Source organism: Rhipicephalus sanguineus, chromosome 8 (genome assembly GCF_013339695.2).
Source record: "Rhipicephalus sanguineus isolate Rsan-2018 chromosome 8, BIME_Rsan_1.4, whole genome shotgun sequence".
NCBI lineage: Eukaryota > Metazoa > Arthropoda > Arachnida > Ixodida > Ixodidae > Rhipicephalus > Rhipicephalus sanguineus.
The window spans coordinates 67,966,204-67,992,331 of record NC_051183.1 but is presented as its reverse complement, the minus strand read 5'-3'; the positions used below and the strand labels follow the sequence as shown (position 1 = coordinate 67,992,331).

At 42.4% G+C, this 26,128-nt stretch overlaps 1 protein-coding gene across 5 annotated transcripts in view; it reads right to left on the bottom strand.

Annotated features, from left to right (window-relative positions):
- Positions 1–24,667, bottom strand: part of LOC119402041 (uncharacterized) — a 34,696-nt gene extending 10,029 nt beyond the window's left edge. The window contains exons 1-8 of one of the 5 annotated variants that reach the window (XM_037669121.2): positions 24,562–24,667; positions 22,956–23,064; positions 20,832–20,938; positions 19,767–19,856; positions 18,250–18,310; positions 10,043–10,104; positions 8,825–8,911; positions 2,021–2,099 (exon numbers count right to left, since the gene is read on the bottom strand). In XM_037669121.2, the coding sequence (XP_037525049.1) occupies positions 2,021–2,099; positions 8,825–8,911; positions 10,043–10,104; positions 18,250–18,310; positions 19,767–19,856; positions 20,832–20,938; positions 22,956–23,016 (547 nt within the window). In that variant the 5' untranslated portion in view covers positions 23,017–23,064; positions 24,562–24,667. Of the gene's footprint in view, positions 1–2,020; positions 2,100–8,824; positions 8,912–10,042; positions 10,105–18,249; positions 18,311–19,766; positions 19,857–20,831; positions 20,939–22,955; positions 23,065–24,286; positions 24,478–24,561 lie in introns of those variants that run through there. The other 4 variants (XM_049418478.1, XM_037669119.2, XM_037669120.2 and 1 more) reach the window with 4 other exon arrangements.
- Between the last annotated feature and the right edge of the window lie 1,461 nt (positions 24,668–26,128).

Genomic DNA, 26,128 nt, shown 5'->3' with positions numbered 1-26,128 from the left:
ATGTGATGCCAATTTTGGTATATATCAAGATAGCGAAACGGCCACGAGCGCACCATGAGCGTGGCATGTACATCATGTTGTACATGACATGCGTTTCACGATTTTCGTGTTAACTCCTGTTATTTGCGTTCGCAACACAGTCACCTCGCGAGATACCAATTTTGTTGTATATCAAGCTAGTGAAACGGCCGCCGGCGCACCATGAGCGTGGCACGTAAGTCATGCTGCGCATGACATGCATGTCATGATTTTTATGTTACACCTGTTATTTGTTTTCGTCACACAGTCACGTCGCGCGATCCCAATTTTGGTGTATATCAAGCTAGCGAAACGGCCGCCAGCGCACCATGAGCGTGGCACGTAAGTCAAGCAGTACATGACATGCGTGGCATGATTTTCATGTTAACTCCTGGTATTTAGGTTCGTGACACAGTCACGTCACGCTATGCAAATTTTGGTGTATATCAAGCTAGCGAAACAGCCGCCAGCGCACCATGAGCGTGGCACATAAGTCATGCTGTGCATGACATGCGTGTCATGGTTTTCATGCTACCACCTGTTATTTGTGTTCCTCACACAGTCACGTCACGCGATGCAAATTTTGGTGTATATCAGGCTAGCGAAACGGCCGCCAGCGCACCATGAGCATGGCACGTAAGTCATGCTGTGCATGACATGCGTGTCATGATTTGCCCGTTAGGTCATGTCGCATATGTTCGCCATACATTCTTGTCACGCCATACCAATTTTGGTATATAGCAAACTAACCAAACGGCGGCAAGAGCACCAAAACAGTGGCATGTAAATCGTGTCGTTAATGACATGGATACCATGATTGTCATATTATGATCTGTCATTTATGTTCGTCATAAAGTCATGTTTCGCCATACCAATTTTGGTGTAAATCCTATTAACGAAACGGCCATGAGAGCACAAAGTCGTAGGCGGCAAGATAGATAGATAGATAGATAGATAGATAGATAGATAGATAGATAGATAGATAGATAGATAGATAGATAGATAGATAGATAGATAGATAGATAGATAGATAGATAGATAGATAGATAGATAGATACGCTGAAAGTCGCAGAAGTTCGCTAAGAAATGCTTCGCATTTAAAATCTTAGATGACGAAAAGGTAGTCTCGGTACGGCGGCCAAACGAAGGAACAACGCATGCCTGGTGGTGTTCTAGCGACTACGTTGTTATAGTAAACGTCAGTTGTACATCCATTCTTTGTCCTGTGTGTTTTTCGTCTTCAGCATTCTGAGTTAGCCTGGTTGCTAGCAGTGCCACCGTGAGGGCGAATTAATGCGCAAATCGAGCTGCTAATTGCACACCTCCTGCCTAGGTCAATTCATAGGTTGAGCGCCTCGGAATAGCATTGGTCCGGGTTCAATCCACCAAGTCGGATGAAAGTTTCCTTAACTAGAAGGCTTTACTTTCTAAGAAATCCGCGTGGTTTTTCCGGTAGCATTCGGCTTAAAAGCGGGTGAACGCTAATTTTTCCAAATAATACGGTGTCGTCGTTCATTCTCGACGTTCCACAACAATGCGCTGAATACAAGCGCATTTTTAGAAATGTGGCAATGGCTGCCTTCAATTGCAAAAAAGCACTGGAAAACCCTATTGCCAGTACTCCTTACATAGGCGATGGGGTGTAGATGAACAGCAGCAGAGCGTAGCCTTACCAAGTGTAATTTTACATTGTATTGCACGGGTTAAGGACCGGTTAAAAAAGAAAGAAAAAAAAAGGTGGCGCAGTGGGTTAGTTTGTATGTTGCACTGCTCTTGGTTCTTTACGCATGCCTGGCGATGTTCTAGCGACTACGTTGTCATAGTAAACTTCAGTTGTACATCCAGCCTTGGTCCTGTTCGTTTTTCGTCTTTTAGTCGTGTCGTAACGTGCTGAAACCCTTCACGTTGTCATCATGTACCAAGAAGCCTAGAAAAGCGCACCGCATATCGCAGAACGTATCCATTTCAAGCAACCACACTGAATTTGCCACTAGGAGCTTACCGAGTTTGTAAGATGGTTCGCAGATGCCTCGTAGGCAAATTCCCACACTATTCACGCGATCCTCGTATTCATCGAGAACCTGAAAGAAGGATAAAGCGATTCTCCAATTATAATATATCTTTACTCGAAGTACTTTCCCGAAAATTTACTGTCATACAACAAATCCTTGTTCCGCGTCATCTTTTCCCATGTCTTTCATTATTCTACCCGGCAGCATGAGGGCTAATTGGTACGCAAGGGATTCGATCGGATCGACCATATGTGTGAACCACTAAAATTTTAGTGAAAAAGAATCAGTACACAAAAAATTAGTCCTTTCAGCTAGGCTAACGAGAGCATAGGCGAAAGCGTGCGCGCTCACGAGGCAATCATTAAAATAATTTATCGTTCTCAATTGCTCGTATGTCGACGGCAATATTATGATGTATTGGTACATTGATTCAATGTGAATCGCATGAATTTCAACCAAATATCGTGAGAAAGGCTCTGGTATAATTTATTTGTCATCTTGTGTTCTCGCTTTTTTATCATTGTTTTTTTTTCTTCGGCTGTGCGGAATGCTTGGCCACTATTCGGCGTTCTTCATATTATCGTAGTTTATGATGGACGCCTGGGCGAGTTCGCCCGCTCCGCATCTTCCGCACAAACATTTGCGTATGACCTAGACTTTTTAACGAAAATTGGGCCTGTACACCATATGCCTGGCGAATTCATTTCAAGTGCCAAACATAATCACCTCAGGTCTCCGTTTCATATGTTAGAGACGCAATTTGGTTATAGTCGTCATTCTCACTCATCAGCCGAGTTCGAACCTGATGAGGGGCACTCTATTGAATCCGTTGTTTTCTACTAAAACAATGTTTCAACCGACTCATTTTTAACGCGCAACCATTTTTAGACCACTTCCTCCTGAATGTTCTGTACCTGACACGAGAGCGTAACATGATGTCATCAATAAAGCATACGAGACACAAGTATGCGTATGTCATCTAGAATTGTGCAGCATTAGTCAAAGTTAGGCAGTGCATAGTTAGTCGAAACTCTTTAGCTCATTATTACTCGAGATTGATTAGCACCTAATTTGTCAAGAGTAATTACCTCGTCACTCAACAAGATTCATGCCACTGCAAATTGTGCCTAAGGCCTATCTCAGAAATCCTGAATATTGAATTCCCGTCATTACTTTTGCGAATGAAATTATACAAGCATTCGACCTTAGTTCGCATGCATTCGGTACCACCAACTTCTCTAGCCCGTATATTACGTTACCTCCGTGGCCCGTTCAACGAGCGTTAAAATGCTTTAAGAAAATGAGCACCAGAATTCGGTACACGAACAAAGTCGTGTAAGGAATTTCTAATGCTCTGCTGAGAAAACCGAGCCAGATCCGAGCTGCGATCCAGTTTCACAGCTGGCATTCGGAATGCCCACTCAGACACTGGTATCTACTGATGATTTGCGGGCGTTGCCCACTGCAGTGCATGCTGGAAGCTGCATTAAAGTACAGGAATTCAAATTCATGTACATTCTGCTCTGTTTTGAGGTATCAGTAATCGGTCGAAAACGTTGATACCGTACAGCCAGGATAAATAAAAACGTTACGAAAGCATCTCGAAGCATTAGGACGTTGGTTATTTATGCATATGGAGAAAAAGCTGTAGGCGGCACTATTTCTTGACTTAGGTGCCTGGTACTGACACCCGTACGTCGTACATCATGTGCACCAAGTGTATTCCTTGGGTCAATTATGTGCTTCTTGCGCTACCAAAGATCTCAGAGATCGCGTAGATAGAGGCGCATCCTTGAAATCTGCTCCTCCAGGTTCCAGAATGATCGCAGCTGCTCACAGTCTTTCAATAAACTGAATCAATAAATTGCCATTATTACCCTGACAGTTATTTGGCCCTTACCTTCAGCCAAGTTAAGCTCTGATATCATATGCATCCAATGTAACCGTTTACTTGAACGATAGCCATCTATTTCTATTTTAGAACACCTTTTCTGAATATTCAGAATGCCGGGAGTGAGTGCTCGACCGCAGATGCTTGGAATAGCAACAACGGTGTCACTCACTCTTGCTAGCAATAAATATAAACAACCAAAGATACCGGCGATTACCATATTCTTTCATGTCATACGTGAACGCCGTTCTACACGTGTTTACATTTGGTAAAACAATAAGGCAAATAATTTCAGAGAGACATATGTACATAGATGTACAGACTACTTGTTACTTTTATTCCTTATTTTTACTCTAAGTTGTTAGTTTCTTATCATACTTAAATTTTTGGTATGAATATATTTTTTCAGCTGCGTTTTTATACTGTACTTCGGCAGCGTCTACTGCTGTTACAGACAACGCTTGATATTTATTTTTATTCTTTATATTCATTTTTAAGCTTTGTATATTTATAGTATATTTTTTTCTGTTTTAGCGGCGAATGTGCCTGGGTCATCCAGCCGACCTCAGAAAATGAGTGTCACATCGCTCAGGGCACGCGAACTAGGATATCTTTCTCTCTGCTTGGGGGTTTGCTTGCTTATAGTTTATTCTTAGTTTTATTTCTTTAGAGCGAAGCACTATACCTATCGTCGGTCGGAAAATTTCGCGGAGCAAACAAAAACGCCAAGCCCCTAAAGCACCAACAGACACTCACGCTCGCGTGCTTCTCTGCTACCAGATACGCATGCTCCTTGCGTTTTCACCTAGGCGCTGAGCGAGGGCATTCGGAGAGGTGGACAGACGAGCCGACGAACGCGTTCGCTGTAGCCTCATGCACAACTGCAACGCCACAACTAAATTTCGACATCTGGGTGGTTTAGAAGCCCTTTAACAGTTGAAGGGAAATGGCATATCTTCTTTGTAATCAGGCATACAGCAAATCGCTGAGTATTCTTTTCAATAAAGAAAACCACAAAACAAGCATCAAAAACACATGATGGATTATAAAGCGCCTGTGCACAATGGGAACACCCTCTCTTGTTTGCCCGGTAAAGATTAGGTTGCAGCTGCTTTGCACTACACGCGAGGGCTTCGGGTGACGTCAAACGGCCCTTCCTTCTCCCCGCGTGTTTTCCACTTTCATATATAAAAGGCAGACCCGTCTTCGAAATCATTCATTTCATTCTAAGCCTGCCATAGGTAGACCACGTAAATTAAATACACCAGAAGAACAGTGAAATACAATGCTCCACGAAAGGAATAAATTTGTTTTACTGAAAATGATCGCCGAACCAATCACGGTCTACCACAACGACCACAACATATTAAAGTTATAATAAATGACCCCCCCCCCCCCATCAGCATGCGTGGTGTTTGATGGAGCTCCGCAGGATATTCACGTTCGCAGGGCGGGATTCCGACCAATTTATTATTTTTTTTTTCTTCATCTGTGAAAGATATAGAGCAGCCCAGACAGCCCCGGCAAAAGAAGAGCGTCGCGTTGTTAGAGGAGCCCCAGAGAGGCTATCTTTCTCTATATATTTGATCGCGAGGGACAACGACGGATAACGCTCAACACTGGAACGGCCGGCGGAGAGCTGCGCTCTAAGATTTTGAATGTATGCCTTTGTCATGATCAGGCATCCGCTTTAGTTCATATGGTTTCAGCAGTGACGTCTAAATATTAAACATTATACTGAACAAAACAAAGCAAGAAGGCATTATTGAGCCAAGTTTTTCGTTTATTTAATATAGCTAACATCTATGTGGGCACACTTACGTTTCCGCATATGGCGGTTAAGTGCGCACCAGAAAAAAACGCACAATTTATTACGGACAAAGCCTCATTTCCAATGATTAAAAAAAAACTTTCAAGATTGGCTGAGGCGTGGGGATACTTCGCGAGACTTCACGCATGCTGAAAAGTAACTTGAGTAAAAAATGGCGAAGCATGCACTAAGCAGCGGGGAGCATGAAACGGCGAAGCTGGACGATTCTGACGTGTATTCTGGTTGCTTCTTGGCTGTTGCTAGGCTTTATCCAGGTTATGCTGGGTCGTTTCAAGGTTGCTTCTATGATGTTGTTATAGCTTTAGCTAGGCGATGCTAGGTTGTTTCTAGGTTGCCTCTCAGCGTGGAGAGGTTTGAAGTTAAACCACAGACATTCACAGACACGACACGGATGTCCAAACTCTAGAGACAGACACTCGCGCTGAAACAGACAGTTCGCACCTCCTATAGATCTACGGGTGCGTTGTCGTTCGCGTAGGGCTTCCATCGCTTGGGGGCTTCTTGCAGCAGCCGCTGTCTTTGCCGTTTTCTCGTACTCTCGTTGTACGTACCACTGAAGCATCTATACTGAGTGCTTTTACAGAGTGCATCTGTACAGTGTCTGAAACACTCCGTAAAGATGCTTCAGCGAAGTTGAAAACGTGCGGCCACAGTGTTTATTTCTGGGGTAATCCCGATAGTTTATGAAAGGTTTTCTCAATTACTGGTTAGGTCTGTCCGTCTGCTACCCGTCTGTTGCCTTCATTCTTGTGGGCCAGCGGTGAGTACTGCGATTCCCCCCATTTCTGTGGCACATACCCGTTCAAGATATTTTTGGCGGACATTACTAACCCCGCGCTATGGCACTAGATTTATCCAGAAATACAGCCAACTAATTCATGTTCATTATGCGCGGATATCATGAATATCGAAACCATGGCTGACCCCTCTGTCACAGGAATCGGTATAACACGAAAGTGAAACGTGTCTTCACAGACGTAGTTGAACGTTTGTTGGGCAATCTTTTTCCCCAATGGCGAATGAATGAATGCTATAGCAACAAATTGTAATGTCTCGCGAAGAGCGCCAAGCAGCTCGAAACTTCCAACGCGCTGCTCAAGCATAAAGGGCGCACAAAACGAACATACACAGGATGAGCGCGAACTGTCACAGTTGTAACTCATTTTTGTGTGAGCAGCGCGCTCCTTTCGCAAAAGCGACCGCTGCAGTGAGCGAAGTGATCTTCGTGCTCTCAACGCAAACTTGCTGTGAGAGCACAAGACGTACAAACCACCGCCATCACGATATAACGCTGAGACAAAAACCAGTCAAAAAGACGTCGGACAAGGGGAAGAAGTGACGCACACAACAACGTTGTGTGTCACTTCTTCCCCTTGTCCGGCGTCTTTTTGACTGGTTTTTCCTCAGCGTCATGTACCAACTGACCCAGACTTCGACGTTATTACATCACGATATAAGCGCTCGCACGAGCGGCCACGCCCTGTAGAGGCGCGCACTCATCGAGACGCGTGGGGCGGCGATCTTTAGAGCGCGCTTTTTCTATCCCTTCGCGCCATCTCGCTAGTGATAACAAAAAACACGCTGCTGTACTACCGATATCTGAGTACCGCCACCGCCAAATGGTGTACATAAATAGCTCGCCGTTATCATGGCGAAGAATGCGCTGTCTGTGGCCTAATCGTTTCGCGCCACGCGCTGCGGAGCGAGGGATCGTAATTTCGACTGCCCATGACGGAACTCTTCTAAATTTTTCTTTGCCATCTGTTAGTCTTTATGTTTTAAAACGTCATATCCGTGACGGAAATGCGTCAGTGGAGCCATGGTGGACCCAGGCATAAAATACTTTCGTGTTAACATATGCTCTGGCGGTGTCCGCGTTACGCGGCGGCGAAGACATAACGCCGTCAAAATGGGAAGCTGCTATTACCAGCTCCGGACTCGAAGAACAGCTATGTGCAGTCCATCGGGCCCGCGACGCAACAGAGAGACTTGGTCTTTCTGTTCCGACGTGGGAGCTGCCCCTAACATGCTAGGGCGAGTTCCGAGGGACCAAATTAAAGTTTATTCATCTATTTCTACACGCCAAAGTTTTTACGGTAGGCTGAAATAGCTTTGATGTTAACAAAAGTCGGCAAAAATTGACGGTATACTATAGTTAATGACGTACCAGAAGTCCATGCCCTCAAAGACACATGAATTCACAAATCGCCGAACTTAGCGACGTCATCATGATGTCATGACATTGCGTGATATTCTAACCTGGTCACACGATATCGTCTCTTGGTCAAAGGTGGGCGGATCGCGGAAGCCGTACAAAACCAGGTGCGGTACAGAAGGTTACCTTTATGGGAGGGCCTTGGCAAATTAATGCAATCGACTGACTATAAGACGGGGAAGAAGGAGAGGCTGTCGCCTTCGAATAATAATAATAATATCTGGGGTTTAAAGTCCCAAAACCACGATATGATTATGAGAGACGCCGTAGTGGAGGGCTCCGGAAATTTCGACCACCCGGGGTTCTTTAACGTGCACCTAAAGCTAAGTACACGGGCCTCAAACATTTTCGCCTCCATCGAAAATGCAGCCGCCGCGGTCGGGATTCGATCCCGCGACCTTCGGGTCAGCAGTCGAGCGCCATAACCACTAGACCACCGTGGCGGGGCGCTGTCGCCTTCGAGTCAATTCGGGCATATGCGTAAGTGATAATGTGAATTTCCATTTGTCTCGCGGAATGGTAAAGAGAACACACTGGTAAAACGCATTGCAGGCATCGATCTCGGCGCGGGCACTGTTAGAACATTGTAACATCGAACATTCCCAAACGAAAAATCACAGCCATGAAAGGCATTCTAAAACCGTTCACTGGCGTCGGTCAAGCATTTCGGTACATAAAACTACACACCACTCACAATTAAGTATGTGTGCAATATTATCAGCAACCAATTATTTAGCAAATAATATTTCTTCACTGCGCGATATTGGTAAAAAAGTGAAGAAAGGGCCATTCTAGGTCCCAGCCTGTTAATCAGCGTCCATAAATAATTTTCTTTGGAAAACGAAGAGAAAACGCACAACACAAGGTGTTCCGGCAGTGTAGTTCATTTGCATCGGTTTCCCGAAATACGTGCACGTATATTTGCAACTTGGTGCATATCCCTTCTGAAAAGGAAAGAATTCATAAGTGAAAATGCTGTGTGTCAGCACAATATTCATAAACATTCTCGAGTTATTATCAAGGGCAGTGAACTCTGAATCAAGCGTAGTAGACTTGAACTATAAGAATTAGTTACTACCATCGTCGGCATACCACCAAACGCACAATGAACAAAAAAAACGCAGCGGCCAAAGGTAACCAAACATCTGATTTAGGAAGGCGCTTGTAAAGGTAATTGAGAGAGGGATAAACATGAATCTTCTTAGCGACCACATCTCTAACAAGCATGCAATTGCATGTGACATTACAATAAAGAGCAAGTTCTGTCAATAATGCTTCGCCATTAGCACATTAGCACACAACTTCTGCCACTTCTACAATTTAAACGCAGCAAGCAAGCCTACATGTCAGTCAGCCCTTTCTTAGTAAAAAATGGCTGGTAACTGCATGCTGATGCACGCTTTTATGCAGAAGCAGCAACGGTAATTTTGATGTGTTGTGACTGCCACAGGTTATGAACAAGTATAGGTGTTGCATAACTTTTCCTTGTGCTTCCCTAAAAGACGCATCTCTACAGAAAAAAGATTACAATCCTGTAACAAGCTCTTTTGATGTGTATGCTGTAGCCAAATGGCATGCTTGACGGTATTTCGACAGATAATTTTTAAGAGAATGAAAATACGAAAATATTAGTTCAGTGAGTAAATAGCAGGTTCTAAAGATATTTCAACTACGTTCCTTGACATAATAACCTGTACACAGGCGTTTATGAATGTGAAAGAAAGTATGAGAAAAGTAGTTGGCTCCAATGATATATTAACACAAATATCACCAAAAAGATAATGTTTAATGAACTGAATGGAGGAGAGGTTAGCCTGGAAAGTGGGTTTCTAGCCTGCTACTCCTCACGACGGTAACGGAAAAAGGGAGAGAAAGTGAAAGAGGGCGGTATGATGACAGGTGACTATGGTATAGTTCAATGAGTCTTGGTACACGCGAATGTCGCCAAAATATGCATATTTTCTATTTCGGGGTCTAATGAAACAGAAGAGTACATAATATTAGTGCAGTTTTTATACAGCTACATCATCCTGATATTCGTTGATATGTTAAGTTAACAAAAAAAAAGAACTTACGCCATGGTACTTGCTATTACAGCGCTGTTTAGGTTTGGTTGAATTAAAATTGGGAACTTCATCTGTGAATAGCAAAAAAAGTCACAGTTTGACCGCAAGGGCGAAGCAATGAATGCGATAGCAAGAAAAGTGGCGCGTGATGGACGCGCTGCTACGCTGCAGAAACATCTGCCCCCCCTCCCCCCCCCCGGAAGGAACTACCGCGCGAGCAGACAGCGGAAGGGCAAGGTTCTCCCTGCGCAATTATTAGAAGCCAGCGAGCTGGCCAACGTTAAATGCGCCCGCTGCGCTCATCGCGCCATCTCGCTGGTAATGAAGAAACGCTTATAAGCGCCTGCCGTCTCTGAGTACTGTGGTAAAGGGTGTGTATATAACGCTCGCCGTTACCTACCTGAAGGAGCTGCGTTTTGTGGCGTAGTGGTTAGCGCTGCAGAGCGAGAGGTCACTGTTTCGATTCCGCGCGTCCGAAGCACTTTTCTGAATTATTTTTCTTTCGGACTTTATATATATATATATATATATATATATATATATATATATATATATATATATATATATATATATATATATATATATATATATATATATATATACGGTAGAAAAACAGGTCGACAAACGTGCGAAACACAGGTTTTACTAACGTTTCGGCAGGAGGGCCTGCCTTCGTCAGAGTGAATGGTTACAGATGCCACGCAGGGCACATTTATAAGCCGCTTCTTTGCGTATCACACGGCTAAGTCGTTATCAGCCGTTTTAGTTTAAGAAACAAGATTATACATCACCAAAGGCACGTGGCCGTAGAGTACATACAACTGAACACGCGTATCATTAGATACCTTAGAACTTGTGTGCAATGGACTAGGTCTACAAGATAAACTGCGCACGCAGTCGCTCACTTGGCCATAAATGCAGCGGGATAATCGCATTCGAAAGACATTCAGCAGGCCTTTAAGAAAAAAAAAGTTAGAGAGATAAAAATAAAATAAAAAAGCACGCAAATCAAAATGGATGCGAGTAAACTCATGAAGCGATAAAGGCCACGGACATTATGTACGTAATAACTGACAATAGGTCAAGATCATGCAAAAAATAGACACCAGCCAGTAACACAAAACGGCGATTTACTAAGGCAACATGGAAGTAAGCGTACCCGGGCTCTCGTTCAGCCCGTCAGAAAGTGTTTTGAATTTATGAATTAGGAATGACTCTTTCACTTCACGTTCATGGTGGGATTTAAAACTCGATTCCAGTATTGTAGCCATAATGTTACTGAAAGAATGACCTGCCTCAGTGACATGCCTTGAAATTGGTAAGTTAGGAAGGGCATGCACATGAACTTTATGATTATTGAAACGATATCGAAAAGCAGTTTCGGTTTGACCTATGTATTGTACATGACAGATTGAGCATTCTAGTAATATACGACATTTGCAGTATCACAAGTAAAATTGCCCTTAATCTTGAATTTGAAGTTAGTCGCAGTACTGACTGCCAGTGTGTCGTGGTCATGTGCGCACACACTTTACAGCGGGGTTTTTTTACAAGGATGGCAACCAACCGTCTGGATGTTATTGTTCTGTTTGGTTTTGGAGGAAGTTAACAGATCCCGCAAATTTTTGCCTCGTCTGTAGACAACACGCGGTGGTTCTGGAGACGCTTTTGTAAGGCGTTCGCTCTGCATAAGTATGTTGTGGTGTTTACGTAGAATAAATGCCACGTTAGGCGCCGATGCGTTGTGGGTTAAAACCAAGTTAACCTGTGAATGACTTTTTGGATTTTCTTTGGTGACGCAGAGTGCTGCACGGTCTTGTGCGTCGGCGCGCCTCACTGCGTCATCGACTAACTTGGCCGGATATTTCTGTTTAAGAAGTGCAGCGCGTAGTTGGTTACAGTTGCTATCGAAGTCGGATTGCTCAGAGCAAATTCGCTTAAAGCGTAAGGCCTGGCTGTAAGGTATGCTGGATTTGCAATGTTTTTTGTGGCTACTTTGAAAATGTAAATACCTCTGTCTGTCAGTCGGCTTGCGGTACAGCTTAGTGGTTTATTTCGCATCCTTCAGACATACTGTGACATCGAGAAAGTTAATGGTCTCTGGTGAATATGTGTGCAAAAAGGAAATGGAAGGGTGAGCATTATTAAAGTCCGAAATAAAAGACAACAGTTCCGCCTCTCCATGTGACCATATCATGAATATGTCATCAACAAATCTTTTATAGTAAAAAGGTTTTAGCGAACGACCCGACAAGAACTTGTTCTCAAGAGATCCCATAAATATATTCGCGTAGCTTGGCCCGATCATGGTACCCATAGACGTACCGCTTACTTGAACATAATGCACTCCATTTAATTCAAAGTTGTTGTACTGAAGAATCATTTCAAGTAATACAGCTATAGTCGAGCTATCAATGGACTTGTTGAGAGCGAGGTGATCGTAAGCCTCAACCACGGACTTTATACCATCCAAGTGTGGTATGTTTGTGTAGAGAGACGTAACATCGAGAGTGACAAGGAGAGAGTTGTTAGGTACACTAAGGTTGGTAATATCGGAAAGGAAGTCGTTAGTATCTCGCAGAAATGACTGGAACGTAGGGGGTATCTGGTTTATTAGGCTATCTACGTAACGCGAACAAGTTTTCTGTCACGGTACCTATGCCGGAAACAATTGGGCGACCAGGGTTATTGCGTTTATGAATTTTCGGCAACAAATAGAACCTACCAGCTGCCGGACTAAGAGGGATCAGAGAAGCTGCCTTGTCATTTAATTGTTTCTCCTTTATCAGTTTTCTTATTGTGCTGTCTAACGTTCCTTTATAATTCTCTGTCGGGTCGGCATCGAGTCGTTTGTAAAACGACCTATCATCAAGCTGACTGTTCGCTTCAGCGATATATTTGGTCGTGTCCATGACAACAATGGCACCCCCTTTGTCGGCAGGTTTGATTGTGATGTCAGTGCGTTCGCCAAGATTTGCTATGGCTTTTATTTCTAGGGTCGATAGATTTCGACGAAAAGACTGGGGTTCGTTATAAGCTTGAATGATATCTCGCTGTACTGCTTTAATAAACATGTCCAAGTGTTTGTCACGTTGTGAAGCCGGTGTCCAACGTTTAGCCGATGGTAAAGCGGTCGGGTCATCGGCCGAAGCCGGCTGATCGAAGAAATATTCGCGCAGTCTCATATTTCGTGCGAAGTTGTCTAAATCCTTGTATAGCTGAAATTCATTATAGCTGCCGCTTGCTGGACAGAAGCTTACACCACGGGATAAAAGGCTGACCTCTTCTTTAGATAAGATAGCGCTTGAAATATTAATAATGTTGTCGGGTGCAGGTTTAGATGCTCTTTCCATGGCCGAAGACGGAGGTGTTGAGCTTCGAAATTTTACACCATCTCTGAGCAACTTTTTGCATTTATGCGCGTTAAGTTCGGTACGTTTTCTTTGCTCATATGCTCCTAGGGACGATAATTCTTCAGGAGAAAGGCTAAATTGATCGAGTAGTTGCCGCTCCCTGTTTATCAGGGATTTCAGAGAAGATCGATAATGGCTTAATACAATGCGTACCAGCTCAAGTGAGGCGTTCTTTAAGGTCTCAAGCCACTTTCTCGCGTTGCATTTTGGTAGCTCTGACGTTGCTGGCTGTATACATAGACTTAAACCTCTAGGCGGAATGGAAGCCGCTGAATATGCTTCTAGAGTGGACACATGCAGCTCGTAACGGACATGTTTCTCGACAGACTTCCTAATTATTTGAAACTCTTTGGAACACTTTGAACTCACGAAGCGTCTGAATAAACGTCTGAATATTTGCTTCGAAGTGGGTACCTGGAGCCCGTAAGAGAAACTGCCGCCTTTCGTGGGTCTTGAGGAGCAGACCTGGCAGATATCCCTGGTGCGGCATTCTTCTGGGCAGAGCAGGAGTAGCCTTCCTCGTTCCGGGGCACACAAGGACGACTCGATGACCGCTGGTTGGCGGACGTTGTAGACGTTGATTCGGCGAGCATGGCGTTGTTGTGCGGCTCCTTCAAGGCGGGTCCGTTGCCAGAAGGCCTGCTGAATGTCTTTTTTAAAGGCCTGCTGAATGTCTTTCGACTGCGATTATCCCGCTGCATTTATGGCCAAGTGAGCGACTGCGTGCGCAGTTTATCTTGTAGACCTAGTTCATTGCACACAAGTTCTAAGGTATCTAATACGTGCCAATTCACTACTGCATAATGATACGCGTGTTCAGTTGTATGTACTCTACGGCCACGTGCCTTTGGTGATGTATAATGTTGTTTCTTAAACTAAAACGACTGATAACGACTTAGCCGTGTGATACGCAAAGAAGCGGCTTATAAATGTGCCCTGCGTGGCATCTGTAACCATTCACTCTGACGAAGGCAGGCCCTCCTGCCGAAACGTTAGTAAAACCTGTGTTTCGCACGTTTGTCGACCTGTTTTTCTGCCGCATTTTCCACCGGATCCATTGAATTTCACCCCACCATATAATATATATATAATATTATATATATATATATAATATATATATATTATATATATATATATATATATATATATTATATATATATATATATAATATATATATACTTAGACATATACGATGCATGATGGCGGCGGCAAAAACCAGCCGAAACGTCCATATAATTGCTATCGCAATAAATATTTCCGTCTCCAGTAAAACATATATACCAAACGTGTGTATATCTGCCCGTCTTAAAGAAAATTATATTATAGCTATATTGTTGCACCGCATTCGAGCATTATGAGTCTTAAGTGCAGTGTGAGAGGTATATTCTTTTGACACGCTCAGTGCACAGCCGTGTGTTATGTGCTTTTCTGCCTCATAATTCAAACCATCTATTTAATGTGCCTTCCTTAATATATTGCCGCGCACTCGGTACCTTTCAGTGAGGATCGGTGTAGGCGCTAGCGACGTGACCTAGCATTCATGTAAGAGAAGTAGCGAGAGCACAGATTACGAGAAAGGAAACGCAAGTGACGATTATCGTTGCGTCGGTGATAAATGCCCCAAATATGCCCCTCGAGGTGGTTGAGCTTTAGAACATAATAGGAGTTAATATCTGCACTTATCACTTGTATGAGAGACACGCAGGCACTATTGAGCATATGTCAGCAAACTCACTCTTGAGTAGACTCAGTCAGACTCAGTCAGACTCAGATTGAGCCATGAGTCTTAGTTAGTCCGGGTGAGTAAGATTTTTGCAAGTTTGAGTGCGGCTGAGTCATGTTGAGAAATATTTTGTGATTCTGAGTCCGAGTGAGTCCGGATGAGGAAAATTTTAGTGAGTCTGAGTGAGCTCCACACTTTTTGCAGACCTATGGTAGTGTGCAAACTGAGGCCGCCCAATATTTTGTTCCACAATAACTCATTCATACGCGTAATTTCGCATGTCTTTGAACATTGCGACAGGTAGTGAAACGTTATATATACGATGAAATGTTCAAAAGCAAAGTTTGTTCTGAGTCCCTCGTTGTGGAGCCCACAGACATCGAAGACCCTTTGCCTTTCACTTAAAATCATTTTCTATTCCAATTCCCCGATCCTCAGTGTAGGGTAGCCAACCGGAAGTGTTTCTGGTTAACCTCCCTGCCTTCTCCTTTTTCTGTTTCCGTCCTTCCTAAAATCATAATAAAACGTCCCGCTTTGACGGCATGAGGTTTCCTCACTTAGTTGTTTATTTTGACAGGAAAAGTGTATGACGAAGGCAGTGGAGATTTAAGAATTAAATTCAGGCACTTGTTTGTTTTTAATCGTACAGTCAGTACGTATCTGAGCGCATATAATAAGTCGCATTATGATCAGACCTCAAATTAAATCTGTGACTTGAGCCAGAGTTTCTGTGGTTAGTGCTTTAGTAGAACCAAAACCATCATACAACTCGCCTCAACAGCAAATTATATGCTTTTTGTTGATATGATTAGAAGCCTTCATATATACTAAGTTAAATTGAAGCAGATGGTGATGCTTTACCTTGTCAGTTCTCGCTGTGCAAGAGGCAATGGGATATTAAAAAATAGAATCTGAGATAGCACTTTTACCAAAATGTACACTAGTTTTCTCTTAAACCAGTAGTACTGTATTGCGCTACATCTTAATGTTGTAGCAGGGAGTGAAAAATAGCGAATTAGCGTGTATCTGCACAGGGATAAATATAACAAGCAGATATGCTTGTTATATTTTCTTTTTTCAGCCTTGGTGGTTCTTTAGCCACAAGGTTCTTTTTTAGCCTTGGTGCGTAAGCAAGCTGTACTGGGTCATAATTATAAAGTTTTTAGAAATAGGAGTTTGTGAGGGCAACACAACGTGCTTGGGTGAACGTATACTTAGGGTATTGTTCGTTTGGTGGTAGTTTAAAATTACCGAGAGATTGTGTGATATTTATTGTGTGAGTTCCGCATTATGATACCATAATGGAACCGGTGATACACCTTTCTTGCCTCTGTTACTTTTATACATGTGAAGATACAATCTATAACTAGACATGGTACACTCGCTTTACCTTCAAGGTTTGCGATTTGCAATACAACTAACTTTTTGGCCGATTCTGTGCTTGCTAAAGAAAATGTGAGTTTGCAAGGTGCGAGAATAAGATTGGCACAAATAGAAGGTAGTGTAGATAGAACAAGAAAGTGATAAGTCCTGCCTCTATTTTAGGGGCGAAGCTCCTCTTAGTCTAACCTTGTCACGTCTCCGTTGTCCGGCGTAGCCACCTTTGCAAACTGCCCACTACCTCGTCTTTGCAAAAATCCCACTTCGACCCATCACCGATCCATCACTTCACCGACCATAAGGCCGTTATAATGAAGGGGGAACGTAAACCACGTCTAGCTACCACTTACGATTAATAAAATTTCTTGTATAAATATATACAGTGTTTGTCACGTCTTGGATGATGTACTGGGCTATCGCTTTGATTACTGCTGGGCGAAACCACTGATGATTTCATGGTGTAACCATGATTGCTTCAGGAGCTTCGCCCAAGCTCTTCATCATTCACCTGTGGATATGCTAATTTTTTTGCATTGCTGAGTCTCTCAATCGCAAACATGAGCCTATAAGATCGGTCGTACAGTTAAAATTTTTGCTTTCAGGATCTTTTCTGCTCTTCTACGCAAGCTCTGATTTGTAATGCATGATATTTGAAATACAAGAGCGCAACTTAAACAGGAACTTAGGAAGACAAGGACTAGCGCATCTTCGTGTTCTTAGAAAGCGGTACATGCAGTGGGGCTATCTATTTTCTGCAAGGCAATGGAGGCTTTGGCGAGACGTGACAGTCATATTCTTTATTTTTGATCGTTTTTATTTTTATCGTTGTGTTCTGTTATTGGGTGATCTTACGGGAGATGCATCTGGCGGTATATGTATAATATGTTAACGCTTTCAGAATAAAATTTCAGTTGGCATTATGCGCTCGTCCTTGCCTCCCTAAGTTCCTGTTTAAGCTACGCGCTCGTATTGCGAGTGCTATGAATCATCAACTCACCCAATCACCCATTTCTTAATACATGTTCGCACACCTACTTTACCGCATTTATCAACTAGACGCAGTTATTCATCTATACAGCATCAAGTGTTCAGCAATGTACAAGTGCTAACAATTGCGCGGAGGCTATTCACGTAGGTTTTTTCCCGCATGAAGCATTTGAAAATAAGAATAACCTAGCTTTTTATCACAGTTTTAAGAAGCATGAGTAATACATTTGCTTGTAATTTCATAGAAAAAGCCATTCTATGTAATAACAAATTAGGAATTAGGATCTTGTTCTGCCCACAATGTGGCGTCGATGTGTGCAGTAAGCAGACGCCCTTAAATCAAGTACCGTTACATAAATTCCCCCAAAAAACGAAGAGTGATATATACAGCCACCTTGACATGCTATTGTTTCTGGCTTGTATGGATCCATCGAGCATTTTTGTGCAGACCATCGTGCAGAACAGGTATCGTCCTAAGGAAAAAGTCTAATTCATATTAGAGATTTCCTTCGTGAATTATTCCGACAAATTTTATCATAGTATGGACTCAGTTATCATCCTAAATGGAACTTCAGTTTCGATGAAATTTTATATTTATATTCCTGCTGTCGGTTGTATTTGCCCTATGAACAATGTTACCGATTATGAAATATGAACAAAGTTCAATTCAATTTTCATTTTCAGTTTGAAAGTTGCTTCGGAAATATCATTACCTTCAAGCGATATGCACACGCCTCTCATGCAATGCCCTCGTCGTCCAGGAAATTTCTCGTTCTGAATGAAAAGAATGCGCGTTACATTATTTTTGGTTGCACAATGCAAACGTTTATGTATGAAAGAAAACTGCAGTTTGCGTAATAACAATATGGTACAAAAAACCGTACACAAAGTGACGTATCTCTCCCCTCTCCACCATCAAAAGAAAATGTACGCGCTGTGTGTCTGAATGGTGTATATTAAGCCATATTCTTTTCAACTGTACTTTTAGCTCCTACGGTTACTTCCAATACCATAATGTTCACCACGGGGGTACAGTTCTTTTACGCTGCTCGGTTGCTGACTCGAATGAAGCAGGCTCGATCGCGGCCGCGTCGGTAGCATTTCGTTGTAGGCGAAATGCTAAAGGCCCATGCGCCGTGCGATTACATTGCATGTTAGAGAACCCCAGATCGTCGAAATTTCGGGAGCCCTCCAATACGGCGCCAGTCATTACGGATTGTTGCTCTGATGCTAAACAGGTCATTTCTTATTTTCTTACTCTTGTCCCTATTTCTCTATTGTTCCCCCTTTCCCCCACCCCACGTTTAGGCTAGCCAACCGAGCCAAAGCCTGCCTAACCTCTCTGTCTTTCCTGTTCGTTCCTCTGCCATGGTTCGTAAAGCCCGATAAATTATTATCAGTATTACTATTACTATTATTGTTACCATAATATTCAATCTCTCACTAAACTTATCACTCAGGTGTTTCTCACGCTACATTGCTATCAACCTGTGAGCTTGTATGTCATATTTTGTCATTTTTTCCAGCACTGTGGCCTCACAAAGCTAAAGAGTGCAAGAATTCAACATTAAAAGAATAAACTGTCTTCAGAATGCTGGTTTCACTTAAGCTGCACTAGAACATTTCGCGTTAGGCTAGCTTAGCCTCACAGAGAGAAGTTCACATTGAATATGAATCAATAGCTCTAGGGAGGCGGAAAAACAGCAATCATTACTGTGTTGGCAATTTTATGTAACAATGACCTTAGCGACCTAATATGACATGACGTGCAACCGTATTTATTAGGCGCACGAACTGAACGCACGCACCATTTGTTCAACAGCTAGCACGAGTGCTTTCCCAACATTCGGCCGGTCATTTCTTGCAATGGTACATCGGTGTCTGTTGAAATAGTGTTTGGTGTGAATGTAAATACATCCAAATGTTTGCGACGGTAGGTACTTAGCACTCAAAGAGCTGAAAATTCAGCCCTCAATAAAATAATCTGCACGCCTTTCTTTAATATATAGATAATAAAGCGCGTTAACCAAGCAGTATTGACTAATATTGTCATATTGTTGGAAAAATGTCTGAATTGTTTCCGTATTATAAAATAAAATTTATAGTTTTATGCGGAGGCTATTTCCCAGGCAGCAAAGGAAACTATGCTGAAGGGAGTGACGGGGAAGATCGAATAGTTTTGTTGTTCATCACCATCAAGAAAGCATTTAATAATTAGTTTTATTCTTACCTCACATCGCGTTCCATCTCTGTGAGTTCCCTTTAGCAATCCGCGTTTGGAAGAATAACATTGGTAATAGCAGCTTGTTCTTTGATAGTCCTAGAATGGAAGGAAAAATCTATTTGAATTCTGTTCTCAATCTTACTGTCACTCCGCCCATATGTTTTCATAAGTCGCAATAGATTGTGTAGGTTGCCGTTCACAAAGTGGAGATAAGTTTTCAAGAATGAATGAATACTAATGGCGTATGTTTTTAGAGTCACATTGAGTATTTGTCTTAGTGTGAACTATATTAAAATTAGTATTGCATGTAACCGACACTCCATGTATCTGCGAGAAAAAAAAAGCCAAGTGAGGCAATGTATTCGTAATATAGCAATTGCTCTTCCGGCACCATAGAAGTATTATCATGAATATTGAGGAAAAAAGTTGATGAGACCACCGTTTCTTATTGTATGGAGCAGGGTGTTTACGCAGCAGACGATTATACTCTACTTTAAGTTAACGTACCCCGAAAATAGTTTCCGTTGTGTGAATCGTAGAAAATGTGCCTTCTTAGAATTGTTGGGACGTGAAGCGTGGGGAGGAGCACGATTCGTACACAAGCGTAGTATCCACTTTATGCCACGTATAAAAAGATAGAAGGCGCTGAAACATTATATATTAACGAGACCTAGGCAATACACTGAAAACATGAAACACAGCTGATTGGCAGTAAAAAAAAAACATATTTAATTCAAAGCTGAAGTGTCCTCCTGGTGAACGGAAGCGTAAACTGCATTAAAAAAAATGTTCTTTATCTCGGCATTGATGTTCCTTGAAGTACTGAATTTTTTAGATAATGCCCCAAAATCCTGCTGGGCTACAAGAATGATAATGCTCTAAATACATGCTGCATAAACAGGGCAATGCTCCATATGCGTATGCCCATCTATACCAAGCATAAATTTTTTTCAGATTTCATGCATACCTAAACTTGTTAATATTTCATGCTAATCAGGCTTCATTGTAAATAAACGTAGGGACGTAATCTAGCAGCCTCTTTTACGTTCGTGGCTGTATTTGTATTCTTACCGTCTGCAGGATGTCATCACAGCTCGGAAAATGGTTGTTTGGCTTATGAGGTTGTAACTTCCCAAGGGAACTCGGTAAACGGTAGCACTGAACTGCGCAGAAGTTTCCTGTAAACGCACGCAAACCGATATCAATCTCGAGAGCAGTCCTGAATGGTACAAGGTGTAATATCGTTTCTCAGAAAATATTTATTTCAACTGCTAGATGGAAATTTCACCCAAAGATGCCGATCTAAGGGAACTTGTTCATGGTCTTGTCCGGTAAAATATAGAATCTCTGCACTTAAACACGTTTGTATGTGCTCGTATACACAAAAACCTGCTCAAAAAAAGAAATTTATTCTGCTGTAATTATGTCCTTTACCATGCTCATGAGTGCAATTAGGCGCCAGCTGCGCTCATAGTGATATCAAAGAGCCATTCGGGCACCATATCATTTTGCTTTGTCACGGCATCGCATTATGTCTTCGAGGTTTACCTGTTACCTATCTCGTCCAACGACCCGCTGTCACTGCTGCGATTAAATGTCTATGCCAATTCGAAAAATGTTCGGCGCCATAATTACGCAAGTTTATTAGGTGCTCGAGTGGTGAAATTGTAATGTTACAATCACGCCGCGACTTCCAACGCCCGTGAGACACTGTGCGACTCGCAACGAACATCTGGTCACTGCATGCCCGTCGGTGCAGTCGGCCCATTTATGCACGCCTTTGCATTGTTCAACACACTACGTACACATTTTCATTGCTGGCACAATTCTCTTGGCAGATACTTGCCTGTCAATGTGAAGGTCGGGGTTATATTATATGTAGGGTCTTGCTTTTCTCAGCCACCTTCAAGCAACAATTATGTGGTGCTGATGTAGCTACCAGGCTGGAGTGGATAAGGTTAGCCAAAGAAATGCCTTTGTGTTATCAACACGCGAGTGCAGAGGATGTTTGCGCTTGTTGTTTGTCGTACATTTTTCACTCGCTTGTGAGTCTAGCACCTATGGCTTCCGCTCTGTTTACATTTCTATCTCCTTCATCTGTGCGACAATGATCTCGCCAAAGGACAGACTTGGCAACTACCGACACTCGTTGGTATGAAGCATTTGAAAGTTTATTTAACATAAGACATGTATGGATTACAAAAAATACACTTTTGGGACCCAACAAATTTGCTAAAGGGGCCCTACGGAAGATATCTCTAGTAAAAAACATTTATAGCGGCTGTTAATATACACGTTATATATTAACAACGCTGCATATATTTGCCTGTAGCATGTACGTCACCATTTTCCAAAATATTGTAATGATAACGAGTGAACCATCATTCAATCAACGCTTGTTTATCGTCCACATCAATGTGTATGCTGCCTACCTCTGTATTTCGACAATAATCATTCGCCCGGCAACACTTCTTGTCTGTGAAGCAGCGTCTCTTGTTATATTTGAGCCTCTGTGGGTTCCATGAATATTTCGCATCAAAACGGGCGTATAAAAAGGCAGTTATACTGGAGCACTCTACAGATAGCTAGATGTTGCTCCAGTGTACCTGTGGACATTTGCATTTACCACAGTTGCAAAGCATGTACAGCTGCAGTGTTGTCTCCTATCATGTTTAACCGATATACTTGTAACAACATGGCAACAAGGATGATCGACATTGTGGCTGGTTTTCTCTTTATATTTGCTAGTAACAATATTTTATGCTATCACCGAGAAAGTGCATAGCTAGAAATGTGCACCATACGTAAGGAAAAGTTCGCGGGTTACATTAATAGGAGTGTAATGTGATACGTAAACTCCACGGGAATTTTAAATGTGACCACATCAATTTACGTGCCACATAATCGACTCATGCCTAGAAGGCCTCTCAAGGTTTAAAAATGGTAGAATAAGGCTTGTATATAAAACATTTTAGATTGAATAAATCTAATACTACCACACTTCGCTGAAATCTGTTCACCTCTGACAAGATGTTTTTGGAAAAGCTGTGCATATTTTGCTGTCAAAACGAAATAGAGCTTACGTATATGCGCGATGCGGAAGCACTCAAAAATTACTCCTAACACTATACTCCTAAAGTAATATAGTTTCAATCTTCAATCTGAACAACATAAAAAAAACCATAAGGAACTTACCCACGAGCATAAATGCAACAGCGAAGATGCTATTGCTTATCCACATCATGGGTAGTTCCATTGTCTTTAAACTGGTCACTACTCAGTAGTTTCGCGAGTCCTAGTACTGCTGTAAAAAGCGCAAGAGAATAGTTATTGAGAATAAGTAAGGAAAGCTTTAGCGCAGAACGTGGCTTCAACCTGCTACTCCCCACCGTGGTAAAGTACAGTAAGAGAGCCCGATACGTAGGTGTAAGTGACCATGCCTTAATATAAATAGTATAAGTAGTTACTCTATAGACATCCAGTTGCCCTATGTACGGATGAGCTCTGCGCCCAACAGGCCGGACTGTTCACATAGCACACGCGCTAGAGACAAGCATATGCGCCTGTCTGATTCAGATAGTCAAACCAAACGCAGTCTAAGCACTAGTATTTCGCAGCATCCTCACAGCCGAAGGGGAAGGTGGTTAGCTACAGTTTTTTTTTTCGTGTTGCCAACGTAGGTAATCTTAAATTTTTGCCCAGCGTTGAAATAAGATCCGCATCCAGTGTTGCACTTGTTGGACGCCGTGCACACGCAATAGGACAAAACGCGTTATGTACCCTGTCAAAACACAGGGCCCGGTAAAGTCTATGTCGAAATATATGTCTATAAATTCTGTCACTAAACTAATAAACACTTCTAAATTATGTGCGAATCATAGTTGTGGGTCTGAAAAATGCGACTTAATGAGCATTCATACAAAAAATATGACTTGCGAGACAGTGTCTTTCCGATATAAGTTTATGCGAACTCAATACTGACATCACAAAAGAAACCAGTGTTAGACCTGTTTAAGTAAACATTCCTGAATAAAGAAAGCAAATAATAGCTTCGCCACCTTAGTACATAAAAATTCGAATTCGGACCTGAAATAAATGAAATTTACGAATAAATGTTTGAAAGAATTCATGAACATGTTTTAAACTGCGTACCTCTGCACCATAAAGAGATATCTGAAAACAGACACGTATGCGCCAGGACATTCTAAAATGGATGAGTGTGATTTTATATATGTGCCAACCGTAATGTTATTAATATGTTCAAGAGCGATTTGCGGAAGTCCCACTTACAAATTCAAATGTCAGAGCAACATGTGCTCGTGTGCTCATTAGCGCTTTAAATATTCTCAGTTGGCAATACATCAAAATGGCAATAACAATCTAGAAGACATTCTCGGACATTGTGCAAAACGCGAACATATCCTAACCCTAAATAATGTTAGAAGTACTCGTGATATTAGGCTGTTGCCAGTGTTGCAGTCTCAGAGTTCATGTGATAAAGAGTCGTGTGCTAAATACCAACATACATAGCAAAGAACTTGCGGCGAAACGTTGCTGATGGTTTGATAAGCTGCTGTAAAAGCATAGTTTTGGGGGTTTTCGCTCACGTTGGTGTAGCAATTCGCCGAGCATTGTTTCTCCAATGTCACGCTTTTTGTAGATAGGGATTTCACGTAGAAAACAAGGTTTATCAACTAAATATCTTTTTTTCGATTTATTCCTCAGATACCGAACAACCATCTAGAAAGGTTATTTCTCGCAGAGGAAGTTTACAATTCGAAAAGACTGAAGCAGCTGGTACCGATTGCGAAATATCAAGAAGTCTGTGCCCTTCGTTACCTGCCTGAGATATGGAAGTGCGCAGACTATAAATTTTGAAAGCATATATACCGAACACGACGCCTCTTTAGTACCCAGATTTCAGCACAAGGGGATTGTGCTGATGAATCCGACAAATATATATATTAAAAGAAGCAGCTATACCTAGACCATTCTTTCGCATTTATTTCGCCAACGTTCTCCAAATTTGCGTTAGTGTAAGGGCATTGACAGAAAGACTTCCATCGCCACGTCACGCTTCTTTGACGTCATTACTAAAAGAACACAATAGAAGCACGCAGTGAGAAACAGAAGTCTGGTAACAAATTTCTCTTTTTAACCTGTTTTCCTAGAATTTTCTGACGCATTTTTATACCAAGAAAAAAACTAGAAATTGCATAATTTAACAGGCTCAGACGTCCATGCCAGGCAGCTTTGTATTGAGAGCACTGATTCATGTTCGAGGCCGGTCACGCAGTGCACCCTTGGAGTGAACGGTATCAGGGACCTTGTATATGTACGGTATGACGTCACCGCATATATGAGCTGCGCTTTTGTACAATTGTTCCACCTAAGCAGCCGTGAGCATGGTACGTCACACAAGTTACCTATTCCTAAGAACAAAGAAGCAAAAAAACTAAATGAACTGTGAAGGATGGTCATATAGCGAGTATGTCTAAAGAAAGATGTAGCAGCTATGACAATTTCCGAGAGTATTTCATGGCTGTGGAAGACCTTAATATTAGCGTTTTCTTTTACGCGATAGCGTTGAAGAGCTCGTTTCGCAGAAATTTCGCTGTCTGTGTTGGCGGTTATGAGCAAAAAGATCAGCGTTGTCCATGAGGGAAAAATCGAGAAATAGCAAATCAAACCTTCACTTCGAGTCAAAATTGAACCCAGGCCTTTTGCGTGGCAAGCACGTGTTCTGCCACAGAGTCACGCCACTGCTTGAGATAGCTCAGGAAAAAAAAACACTTATCAAAGTAATGTATTGGGATGAGTCTCGTTAACGCATGTAATATTGCGTGGCAGAAGCGCAGAATTGCGCCAGGCGTCAAAACATGTTAAATGCGCAACGAGTTGGTGTTTTAAAGACCCATTCATTACAAAGCGCTGAGGCGTACTTAATCATCAGCAAAAGAATAAAAGAATATGAGCAGCTGCGTAGGTTCGCCTGTTTCCTTACACAGAGGCGTAAAGGGCCCTTCGATGATTCGCAAAAGGAAGAATTATGGCGTAGTGGGAACTTCACAACTTTTTTACAGTAGGCATTCTAGGATAGATTAAAACGCCCAATGTTACGCGCAGAGTCGTTCGCTTCCTTGCGGCACGGAGACTGAGAACCGAAGCCAGGCTAGCAATGGAGAAGGCGATGCACACAGGCCCCGATAACACTATCGCGTCCTACTCCTGAAGATGAAGCTCAAGTGTCCTCCAAGGCATTTTTTTGTTTGTTTCTCCTGTAATAAATCGGTTTATCCAAGTGACATCTCCAAACACGGTGAATACATTTCGAAAATAAGAACGCTTCAACACAGTACAACTCAGGT